The 11920-nt window shown below is 35.0% G+C and overlaps 1 protein-coding gene across 2 annotated transcripts; it reads right to left on the reverse strand.

Moving 5' to 3' along the window:
- Positions 1–1126: 1126 nt before the first annotated feature.
- LOC121376101 (lysophosphatidic acid receptor 6-like) lies at positions 1127–7319 on the reverse strand. 2 transcript variants are annotated; one of them, XM_041503895.1, is made up of 3 exons: positions 6883–7319; positions 6295–6609; positions 1127–2349 (listed from the first exon to the last, which is right to left on the reverse strand). In XM_041503895.1, exons 1-3 carry the CDS (start codon positions 7221–7223, stop codon positions 2211–2213), a joined length of 795 nt encoding a protein of 264 aa, XP_041359829.1. In that variant the 5' UTR covers positions 7224–7319; the 3' UTR covers positions 1127–2210. The 2 variants fall into 2 exon arrangements, with proteins under 2 accessions (XP_041359829.1, XP_041359828.1); XM_041503894.1 differs by having other exon boundaries at positions 6295–7312.
- Between the last annotated feature and the right edge of the window lie 4601 nt (positions 7320–11920).

Below are 11920 nucleotides of genomic sequence, written 5' to 3' on the forward strand. Positions count from 1 at the left end.
CTGCTGGCGGCCACACAAGGTACTGATTTCAGCGCCCTCGTGCGACGCTGTTTGGTGACGAAAGCGCCTCCACTGCCGTCAGTCCATAGCAGGAACATTGTCACATACTCATGTCACATTTGACTGTGATACGATCATAAATGTCGAAATTATGCCACTTTGTATTAAAGAGATAATTCCATGAATATTTCGCCTATGCGTTTCTTTTTTGACAGAGTATATTTTGTAAACAAAATAAAATTAGAAATCCACCCTAAACCCAAATCCAAACAAACAAATCCATATCAGTCCATATGAAAAAAGCACAACTGTAAGAAAAAAAAATAATATAAAAAATAATAATAATGATAATAAAATATATTTTCAAATTTTTAATAATAATAATAATAATAATACATGTAATACAAAAAACAACGAACATTATAGTAATAATTATGAATGAATAAATAAATGTAATAATAATAAAATAATAATAAAATAATAATAATAATAATAATACGTGTAATACAAAAACAACGAACATTATAGTAATAATTATGAATGAATAAAAAAGTGTAATAAAATAATAATAATAATAATATTATTATTATTATTATTATTATTATTATTATTATTATAACAATAACCACAACAATAATAATAACAATAAAAACAATTAAACAACAGTAATAATAGAAAAACAACTAAACAGAGAACTATAGTCTGTGCTCGTGATGGGTGCCACCGTTGCCACCTCTGTAGAAAGATATGCCCTCCTTTTACGAACAACTCATAACATTACCATTTTGACCGTGATTCATGAGTGAAGACCATCACAGCTGTTAATGTAGTCTTGGGAGTGGCATTCCTCCTACAAGCGAGTTGGGGGAAAGGTAGATTGTCCGGAGTAGTGGCAGACGACAAATCACATGACTGATTCATTCTACGAATCACGACCTTGTCAAAACATCTATTTGACCCTGTATTGTGCAGGGATACGATTGTGGTAACGGTTTTGTCGTTCAGAATTATTACCTCCCAAATTATTAATTTATTATTTAAAAAAAGAAAATAGATCAAAACCTAACATCTCAACAGATTGGAAAAACTATTTGTTGCAACTGATTGTATTATGATGAAAACAAAGGACAGACAAAGTATTTATTTACGTATCAGCTCGTTTACACATTAATATAAGAAAAGGAAATGGCATTTTAAACTACGGCTATTTAGTGTCTAACATATGGTTATTTCGACCATTTCGTCGATAAAAACAACTAGCGGAAATATAGGCCTTTGATGTACTGGTTGTAGGCACAGATTGGACTGAAACAAATGTCCTTTGTGGGCGATCGATCCTGTGACCCATTGCACGTCATGCGAGCGTTCTGCCACAGGAGCTACATTCCGTCCCCAAACCAAGATAAAATATAACTATAAAACAATATTAAAATATGTAAAACGATTAAAAGTGCCAAAGACAATCCTGTAGTTATCGGTGTTTTACTGGCAATGCCCACAGGCCTTTAGACTGCACCAAAGCTCAGGCGAAAAAGGGTGTTCCCAAAATAGGTATGCCCAAAATAAGAAAGTCCAAATTAAGTACAAATTGCTAGCCTCAAAACACCTCACCTCAAAATCAATGGAATGTTAAGCTGTAATTAGATTAAATAACCTCTTTATCAGCTGTTATTAACAGTACTGAACTAAAAAGACCTTGATGTGTTCAGAACAGACAAAAAACCTGTTGTGCCCAAATTAGTTAGATCTAAAGCCCAGGTCCAGTGTTTCACCAATAGTGTCCAGGGTGTTTTTTTTACCAATAGTGTTCAGTGTTTCAACAATAGTGTTCAGTGTTTCAGCAATAGTGTTCAGTGTTTCAGCAATAGTGTTCAGTGTTTCAGCAATAATGTTCAGTGTTTCAACAATAGTGCCCAGTTTTTCAACAATAATGTTTAGTGTTTCACTAATAGTTCCAGTCTTTCAACAACAGTGTTCAGAATTTCACCAGCAGTGTCCAGTGTTTCACCAGTATTGCCCAGTGTTTAGTAACCGATTTACCAAGAACATGTTTAATAACAGAATCTTCATGGACATGTTTAGTGATACAGTCACCAAGCAGATGTTTAGTTACAGAATTACTCTGTCGACTAACAGTACCCCTCAGAATAATGAATATTTGCTGAGTTACACGCTTTGTGCTGAGTTGTACCCTTTATTTTTTAAAGAGTTCAACGAGATGGTTCTCGGCCGTTCTCCGATGTTGATAAAGTATCTGAAGATGACAAGTCAAGGTCTCTCCTACGGTAACTGGGCGCAGTCGACATTACTGCGGAATGTTCTCTTGGGGATTCCAGTCTGTGAGTATTCCTGGAGAAAACAAAATATATTATTGCTATATGTGGTATAATTGCTTCAATTTAACCCAATACTAATAATTTATGTCTGTTGAATAATGTTTATATATATATATATATATATATATATATATATATATATATATATATATATATATATATATATATATATATATATATGGGTTTAATCCACATATTCACCATGAACTGGGCATGTGTGTCTTAAACTCGTTAGTATGTATTTTAAGGCAGCTTCTTCGATATTTTTTGTTAATCCGAAGGCGTACATATGTTTCGTCTCCCTCTGTCTGCCGGTCCGTCCATTTGATTATTTGGTATAGCATTAACATGTAGAGTTACAGATCAAGTTTGGCTTTCATGCAATTTAGCCATTTTTGACTGAGTTATGGCCCTTGGACTTAGGAGATATGAAAATGCGTTAGCTCCGGTAGGTGACATGTATTGCTTTAGCAGTACTCTAAGAACCATTGTTTAAATATATGTTTTTGTTTGTGGACAGTTTTTTTTTTATCATTCCGTTTGTTGTTGCGTCTATTGTACACACTGATGTGTTAAAGCCGCACACCCTAGTTCCATCCAGCGAAAATAAATTATAATTTGGTTAATCTACAAACCTGTAACACACTTAGATCACGTTTTTATCAAATGGAGTGAAAAAGCAGGTTTTATATCGATAAATACCATGGGAATTCCCATGTCCCAATTGCTTGAAATAATTTTGAAAGTTAGTATTCTGATGTCACCGGTAGATGTCGCTCGAAGCACAACAATGCCTACGTCATGACAAATTTCACAGACTTGGGGTGCGTTCCTTTCACCTCTCCTGGACATGTTCCAACTGTTCTGTCCTGGTTGTATCCCCTCTCCAGATATCGTAAGACTTAGCAAAATTATTGGTTTTAAGGGTTTGTTACGTTTTGTATTGAGACACTTACTTGTCTGAACTTTATTGGTACTGAAAATGTTCATGAACTGTGAAGACAAAATCTCACAAATGAACAACAAGCAAACGACAACAAATCGGATGTTGATTGCACGAACCGTGCACGAGAAAACAAACCGAACCAAAATGATAACGGTCACGTGGTATACCAACGTCTGTGACGTTTACACAGGAAGATTCCCTCTAAAAATAGATTGGACCTCGCTTGCTTAATGGTTTTTTCTCGAGTGCGCGCGGATTTTTAAGAAATACAAAAAATGCATTTCGTGGTTTTACAAAAATCAGGATTACCAGAATTACCAAAAAGCACTTCAGGTGAATGGACATGTGTATTCTAAATAATAAAATGTAAGTAAAGTGCAATTTTATTTGTGAAAAAATGGGTTTAATAGCGAAAAACAACGCCGTAATGGTTAACAACTAGCCGTAACTAGGGTGTGTCCCTTTAAGAACGCTGTATATTAATTGTATTCTTTTCATGTGTATAATATCCTGATTATAAATATGATGGTTCCCACAATACCAGGATATTCTGGTTTAAGATGAAATGTGTAAATGTATGGCCTATTTTAATACAAAAACATTTTAGTGTATCTTAATGCAAATATAACAACAGTACTGAGAGTACTGCTAAAGCAATACATGTCCTCTACCGAACCCAACATATGTTCTTGTTTCCTAAGTTCAAGGGCCCTAACACTGTGTAAAAAACGAGTAAAGCGCTACGAAGGTACACGATAAAGCCTTAAACACAATATCAGCTCAATATCTTGAGGCATTGCAAAACAGGTCCGGACAAAACATTTCATTTTTATTTCAACTTATTTTCAAGCTTATATCAAATTAAGATTCAAGCACACTGTCCTGGGCACACACCTCAGCTATCTAAGCTGTCTGTCTAGAACATTGGGTTAGTTGTTAGTTGGTTAGTTAGAGAAGATGGTGTAGTGGTCTTACACCTACCTATTGAGCCCTTAAGAACTCGCTCTGGGATGGAGACGATACCGGGCTGCGAACCCTGTAGCTACCGGCCTGTAGTCCGATGGCTTAACCACTGTCAGACTTGATCTGTAGCAGTACATGATAAAGCTATACACACAATTTCAGCTCAATATTTTGAGGCATTGTGAAAAATGTCCGGAAAACTATATGTGAGACAGACAGACAGACAGACAGACAGACATAAGGACATAGATGAAACATATAGTCCCCTCCGGTTGGACCGGTAGGGAACTAATAATAGCCCATTCTTTTTAATTAAGGTTAATTTAATCAACTGGTTTTTAATGTATCTATAAATAATGTGTATGTCTATGTAAATATATAAAACTAGTAAATAGGAGATCTGCTGTGAAATAGCCCATGTATGTAATTACATATTATACCTCCCTGAAACATCAGCTATACATACTTTTTTTTCAATTACTGTTTGTATTGAATTACGTACTATGTGTATAGTGTGTTGTATTTTGTAATTTATGTTTTGTAAACTGTACCTTTGCCAATAAAAAAGAAAAAGAAAGAATTAAAAAACATAAAATAATAATAGCCCATTGTAATTTTTACCACTATCGGGTTTTTTTTTTTTTTTTTTAAATGTATATCGTCTTAATATGCTTATATATGTTTTACATTTCTAAAAGGTACCTTGCTGTGTCTTTTCAAAGGAATTTAGTGATATTAGTTTCAGGTAGATTACGGCTTAAATTCTTAATTGTATTCATGGATAACACGTGGAATACTTCTGCAGCGTATCCATAAAGTGTAACTGATCTATATCATACGTTTAAACTGGATATCACGTACTCCAGAAAATTAATGACCGTGCGTTGTGAAGGATGTGTATTTTAAACGATGGCGTGACAAGGTGATTTTCTTCATGCGGTATCCGATATCACTTTCTGCATGCACCTCGCAGTGATATCCGTGCCACCCTTGTAAGTCAGATTAGCCCTCCATGTACTGAACTATCCAGTGTCCTCAGAATGTAACCGCAACGAGTTACATATAAATATTGCTTTGCATGACACAATCTAGGGTGTTATGTTTTACTGTATTTTAAAAACAAGACGTAGTCATCAGTCTCTTCAGCCCGAGTGCAAAAGTATTTAGGATTTTAAAATTATTATTAAGTACGTTGTTTGGAACATCCACTTCACCTCCCAAACATCACACCATCAAATCCAAACTTCCTCATAACTTTAGTTCCATATTGAAAGTCATTTTAGAAAACATCTTTGTATTTTAAGCAACCATTATTGTTGAAAATCCTATTATGTTACCGGCCTGTAGACCGATGGCCTACCATGACGCCACCGAGGTACTGGGTTCGGATCCCAGTCGAGGCATTGGATTTTTAATCCAGATACCGACTCCAAACCCGAAGTGAGTGCTCCGCAAGGCTCAATGGGTATGTGTAAACCACTTGCACCGACCAGTGATCCATAACTGGTTCAACAAAGGCCATGGTTTGTGCTATCCTGCCTGTGGGAAGCGCAAATAAAAGATGCCTTGCTGCTAATCGGAAGAGTAGCCCATGTAGTGGCGACAGCGGGTTTCCTCTCAAAATCTGTGTGGTCCTTAACCATATGTCTGACGCCATATAACCGTAAATAAAATGTGTTGAGTGCGTCGTTAAATAAAACATTTCTTTTTTTCTTTCTTATTATGTTTACCATTTGATTCCTATTAGTTGGATACTGTGTTGCGTACATACGCTCCATACTCTAATGTAAGGTTTTAGTTTGTAAATAAAACTATATTTTGTCTAGTTTCATATATACGTGTGGTGTATATAAGTGTGTGTGTGTGTGTGTGTGTGTGTGTGTGTGTGTGTGTGTGTGTGTGTGTGTGTGACAGAGAGAGAGAGAGAGAGACAGAGACAGAGAGACAGAGATGGAGAGAAAAAAAGAGAAAAACATAGAGGCAGGGGGAAATAGAGATGTAGACACAGAATCTTTTGAAACAAATATACAGACACGAAGATAAACAAACCTGATGAGTTGGCAACAAAGCAATTTACGAAACTCATTATTAAACTTCGAAATTTGCATCGTATAAATAATGGGGTTTATAGCGTAGTTACAGAACAGTATCAGGTACGTGACCGTCCAGGCAAGCTCCCACTTGGCATCACAGTAACTGCATGTCCTCCCACTTAAGGCGTCAACGGGATATGCGATAGAGTTGGGAAGAGACAAGCAAATGTAAACTATTGCCAAGACAACCAGTAATCGGGTGTTATTCGTGTTCCTGTCCACTGGTGTATTAGGATTGTATCGATGTTGAACCATGCCCGAGTTTTTAAGCCTGTGAATGATTAACACGGAACATGTAAACATTATCACAAATGGAATGCATGATGAAACACACATGTCGATCCAAATAAATATATGCTTGTCGTAACGGCGCAAGGCCTCATTTATAATGATACACTTGTTGGTGTTAATATCGAGTCCATAAGTCCACAAAATGTGAGCATTTATTGCGCACATCAAAAGAAAAAGGAACACCAGTTTCAAAATTGCTATTTTGATGGTGCGCCATTGCCTAAAATTAAAAGGAAAATAAACGCTGATAAACCTCTCGATTGAAAGGGACACCAAAATCCATCCAGAGAAATCCATGAAAGTGTACGCAAAAAATTCATGAATTTTGCAACCAGTGTCTGAAAGGTTTCGTACATCTAAGTCAAACGTGTATTTAATCCACACTCTGCCGAGGTTAGTAAACAAAACCGAAGTATCAGTGACAGCTAAAATAAACAGATGTAAAAAGGCTTTAGAAGAGGTGATTTTCAGTTTGATGAAAATCCACATGGCAATAAAGTTGCCTATTAATCTGGGAATGAAAATAAGTGGTCCGCATATTTTCCACAACCACCTGGTTGTTTCAGTCAAACGTTCGGTGTCTGTGGCGTTCATAGTGCTGACCGGATTGCTTGAATCACCCGTGTTGACGGCGGTCTGGATGTAGCTTCATAGCTGACTTAGACATGACAAAGATAACCTGAAGAAGCGAGAGCAGGCCCGCCTTTCTATACAGAATTTACAAGACACGCCTCACAAAACCCAGTCACTTCAACGCCATAGATACGGTCTACCTATAACTTTATACCCGCGTGTCTGCTAAACTTATCACAGCAAAAACGAAACAATATAAAATTTCCAAACAGGTGTTGATATTAAGTAACAAAGCTGTTTTGTTTAACGACACCTTTAGTGTGCATTGGTCGATTAATTGTCGGCTATTGGATGTCGGCAATATATATATACAGCAATACCTTTGATATACCAGTTGAGTGATACTTGTTGGGACCCGGAAAGAAGCCCAAAATAAAGACATAAAAAAACACTAATCATTATTTTCGTGATTACCCTTAATCAAAATCGAGAACAAGTGTTATACCGTGGACCATATGGTTACTGAATGAGTAACAATTTGAAAATGATATATTATATTTGCATGACATTTTTTTATTTTTTTATTATTATTATTTTTTATTTTTTTTTTATTTTTTTAATATTTATTTTCCCCAGTCCATTCTGACCATGTCAAGGTTGGGGAGCCTTGAATTCATGGCCTTACATCAAAGTAATATAATTTATATACAAGTACATATATCTAATTGGTGGTATAATAATGTTGTACAGTCATATATAACAATTTGATACATAAATGCATTTGTAATGTATACTATGACGCATATAATGGAAAGGACTGGGAAATATAGGAGAAGAAGAAAGAAGATATAATGGTTAAAACACATAATAATAAATTGATAAATAAATAAATAAATAAGAAAACAAACAAACAAAACAAAACAAATAAATAAATAAACAAATAAAATAAATAAATACATGGGGGGGTGGGGTGTAAATCTATACTAGCGCGAAACGAAAAAGACCTGGAATTCGAAACAAGCTATTGATTAAGATTAAGCCATGGTGTCCATTGCTGATTAAAAATTTCGTAATTTTAGTCACAACAAAATGTTATCTCTCTGGCGCCGGTGCTCTTCACTTTTGCTGCCTCCGCTGCTGCGAGATTATAGTCGATTACATGAACTCGTGAATCAAAACAGTGATGATATCAGGTGTTCGCGAAAGTTGAGCATATCCTGCCCAATCGGTGGCACCCGTCGTGAGGACTGCCACCACACCCATCAAGTTCTTCACTTCATCTACAGCGATAAAACAAATGTGCCAGAGTTTCACCAAAGATGTGAAAAAAGGTATGCACAAGATCCAAATATGGAATAGCATCAGTCCTCATTTTGGTCCGTGATGCATCATTTTCAGAATCAAACTGCTGCTTCATCTTTAACTGGTCACATAGAACCTGTCCTAGATAATACTGGGTGAGATTGACATATCTCCCTTACTTGCATTTGAGGAGTTAATGCAGAAGCAAAACGGGTACATCAGTGTGTGGACTGCTTAAAACATTTTTTCTTTGCCTATTTTCCTGCATTATATTTGACTGGTGTCAGCTTCATCGTGGTTGAATCTAAGTGCACTGACCTCTTTAACAACGGCTTTTTTATGGATGGTCAGGTAATCGAAACCACAACTATGTTTTTACATAATAATCCAATATATATAAGCCAAAATTTCTTTGGACTTAGAAAGAACTGCAGCAGAAGGTTTCTTTGTTTTATATTGTTAAGATGACCGCACTGAACATTATATTCATAGACACCCAAAATCTGATACAGGGAAGGGTGCTAATTAGCATAAATGTTTAATATTACAAAATGGTAGGTAGCACGATAACAATTACTGTCATGTTGACGTATATTGTCTCGGAGGAAAGTGAATGTCTAAATAAAAAAATCTTTTTAAATGACAAATGACACATTTGTGTTTGGAATCACCACATGCATTGGAGCTGAATTCTATAAAGTCACAATCTCTTTTATATTGGCACCGTACAGGATTCAGATTGGAGCTTGTGAGAGAATCCTTTCGTTTAGGTTCATGCCAAGATTTCTGGCTTCAGGTCATCCTCTTTTCCATTCCAAATTTCAACCTGATAGTACCGATACATATGATGTCTGGCTGCATCCGATTTGGTGGAAGGTCCACAAAGTACTTATCGACATTAAGTAATAATTTTGAGGTGGTATCACAACCACAAATGTATAAAAAAGAGAAAATGGGAAATAAATTATTTTCAAACCAGATACCTTTCTGTTAAACTGTCTGACATATAAAGTTCCTGTTTAAGCTAACCCAAAATATTTCCGTTTCTTTTTGTGTATGGCAACTTGGTACAAGCAGCAAGGGGGGACTTTGGCCTGACATCCCCATTTGAGCATCTGTGATATAGTGCACCTTTAGTTGATGGCCCTGTATATCTACCAAACCCACGGTGCTCCGCAATTTGGTGGAGTGAAATCATCTCAATCAAAGTAGAAGAGATATATTTGGTAGAAGAAATGTTATTCCAAAGTTTAAATTTACTTACCTGTGATATTTATATTTTTACTCATCTATTTACTCTGTTTTAATTTCTAATTTTTATAATTGTCCTTGTTCATGTACTTACCTTTATTTGACGCCCAGTAGCCGATGTAGTCTTTGTGCTGGGGTGTCGTTAAATCATTGATTATTCATTTATTAAAACTTTGGATAACCCAGATAATATATAAATTCAAAATGATAATAGCCTCCAAACTAAGATGTATGACAAAATGGATGTCTGCAGCATTCTAATAGTTTTCCCTTTGTGTTGAGAAATATTCTTTCTCCTACATGTTATGGTGTAATGCTGTCCAAAAGTTAGAGATTATTTCAGATATGACACTTTACTGACTACAATTATGTCTGATAATATAATCTATACACTATTTTGATTCTGTAGAAACATTTTCATATTTTTAGTCAAAACTACTGTACATATTAAAAAATTTCATCGCTGAAATGAAAACAATGGATGTGTCAACTGAAGGTCGTGCTTATGTCAGGTGTCACAGTGTGGAACACCTGATATCAGAGTTTTAACACAGATTCATGAGTAAGTGTCATCAGTGTTGTATGCAAATATATTCACGGAGTACTCTTTTGTGCAGATTTAAATGTGTCAAACCAGTTTTGAGAAGTGCAGTTCACCCGGTCAACGAGTTAGAATTTGGATTAAGGTAACAGTTTTGCGGGCAGACGGAATACAAAGATTAATGCAGATGAAGACAGTAACTTATAAAAGTGTTATAAAAGGGGTAGAAAGTGCGAAGAAGGTATTTTAGAAATAAATATATCTCAGTATTATATACATTTCCTCAGCTTTTAAGCTACTTGAAATACATTAGACCACTGTTCCCATTTTTAAAAAGTGTCCATAATTACCAATTTTTCTTTAATTATAGTTCTTAAGGCAGACAAGTTTAACTTTTGTTTGTGTATATCCATGGTATAAATATAGTATTTTATGTTCATAATCAACCAGTTTATTGCATATGTATTTGGATTTTTAAGCAGATCCAAAATTGCAATAAGTTTATCTATATTTATGCGTTTTCCTATAGTACCGTATATCCAGTTTGTACTATTTTCCCACAATTCTTTAACATAATAACAATCGTAAAATCCAGGTCCTGTAAATTCGCATTCTACTTTCCGAGATAATAAGCAAATGAAATATGTTCTGTGAGATAAACATCTGTCTGTATTTGCTAAATTCACATAAACTGTTACTTCAACACCATTTTGGTTCATTGAGAATTAATAACGTGATGGGTTTTATATATGCACAACGGTATTTGCATGCAGCATAACACAATTGCAATAAGTTTATCTATATTTATGCGTTCTCCTATAGTATCGTATATCCAGTTTGTACTATTTTCCCACAATTCTTTAACATAATAACAATCGTAAAATAGTTGTCCAACGGTCTTTGGCATACAATTGCAAAAAGTGCATTTATTTGAATTAATATAATAGATTGTATACAGAAACGTGTAGCAGTGGGTACTGGCACCTGTGTAAAGTTATATATATCTAACACATTGTAAACTATATTCCATTCTGCTGGTGAATAACTAAAACTTTTTTATATTGTTTTTTTATTTTAACTGAGACCTTGGAATGGGTGTTGTGTAGAATAGTAATTTATATATTTTTCTACATCCAGTTTCGACTTTATGAAGTTGAGACTCATGGGCAAATAATCAATGAACCGTTATGGTATAATACTTATTTTAATGAATGAATGAATGTTTAACGACACCCCAGCACGAAAAATACATCGGCCATTGGGTGTCAAACTATGGTAATGCAAACAAATAAAGTGATGATCAACATCAATATAAAATTTCAAGATTTAAATAAAAACATAGTGTAAAGAACTGTGCAAAAATACAAATATCACAGATAGATACTGACTTTTACTCAAAATTTCAATTGTATTTCAAAGAAAACAAGGGAATTTGTGCTGTATTGGCCATTCTCAAAGATAATGTTACACACCTGCACCATGGTGAGGTTACAGCACGCGCAGGAGACTTATTTTAAAGACAAAACACTATTTATTAAACAGTAGTATAATAAAATTATTATATATATTCTAAACATTCTCACAGAAACGTGTCACATTATTCCTTTTAAAGACTTAAAGCAAA

Source organism: Gigantopelta aegis, chromosome 6, assembly GCF_016097555.1.
Source record: "Gigantopelta aegis isolate Gae_Host chromosome 6, Gae_host_genome, whole genome shotgun sequence".
Classification (NCBI taxonomy): Eukaryota; Metazoa; Mollusca; class Gastropoda; order Neomphalida; family Peltospiridae; genus Gigantopelta; species Gigantopelta aegis.

What these genes read in the sequence shown, in the direction of transcription:
- LOC121376101 (XM_041503894.1), bottom strand. Translation starts at nt 7,223, where the DNA reads ATGAACGCCACAGACACCGAACGTTTGACTGAAACAACCAGGTGGTTG. An exon ending in CTTTGTTGCCAACTCATCAG is followed by an intron (nt 2,350 to 6,294) that starts GTTTGTTTATCT and finishes TGTTTTCTCCAG; the next exon opens with GAATACTCACAGACTGGAAT.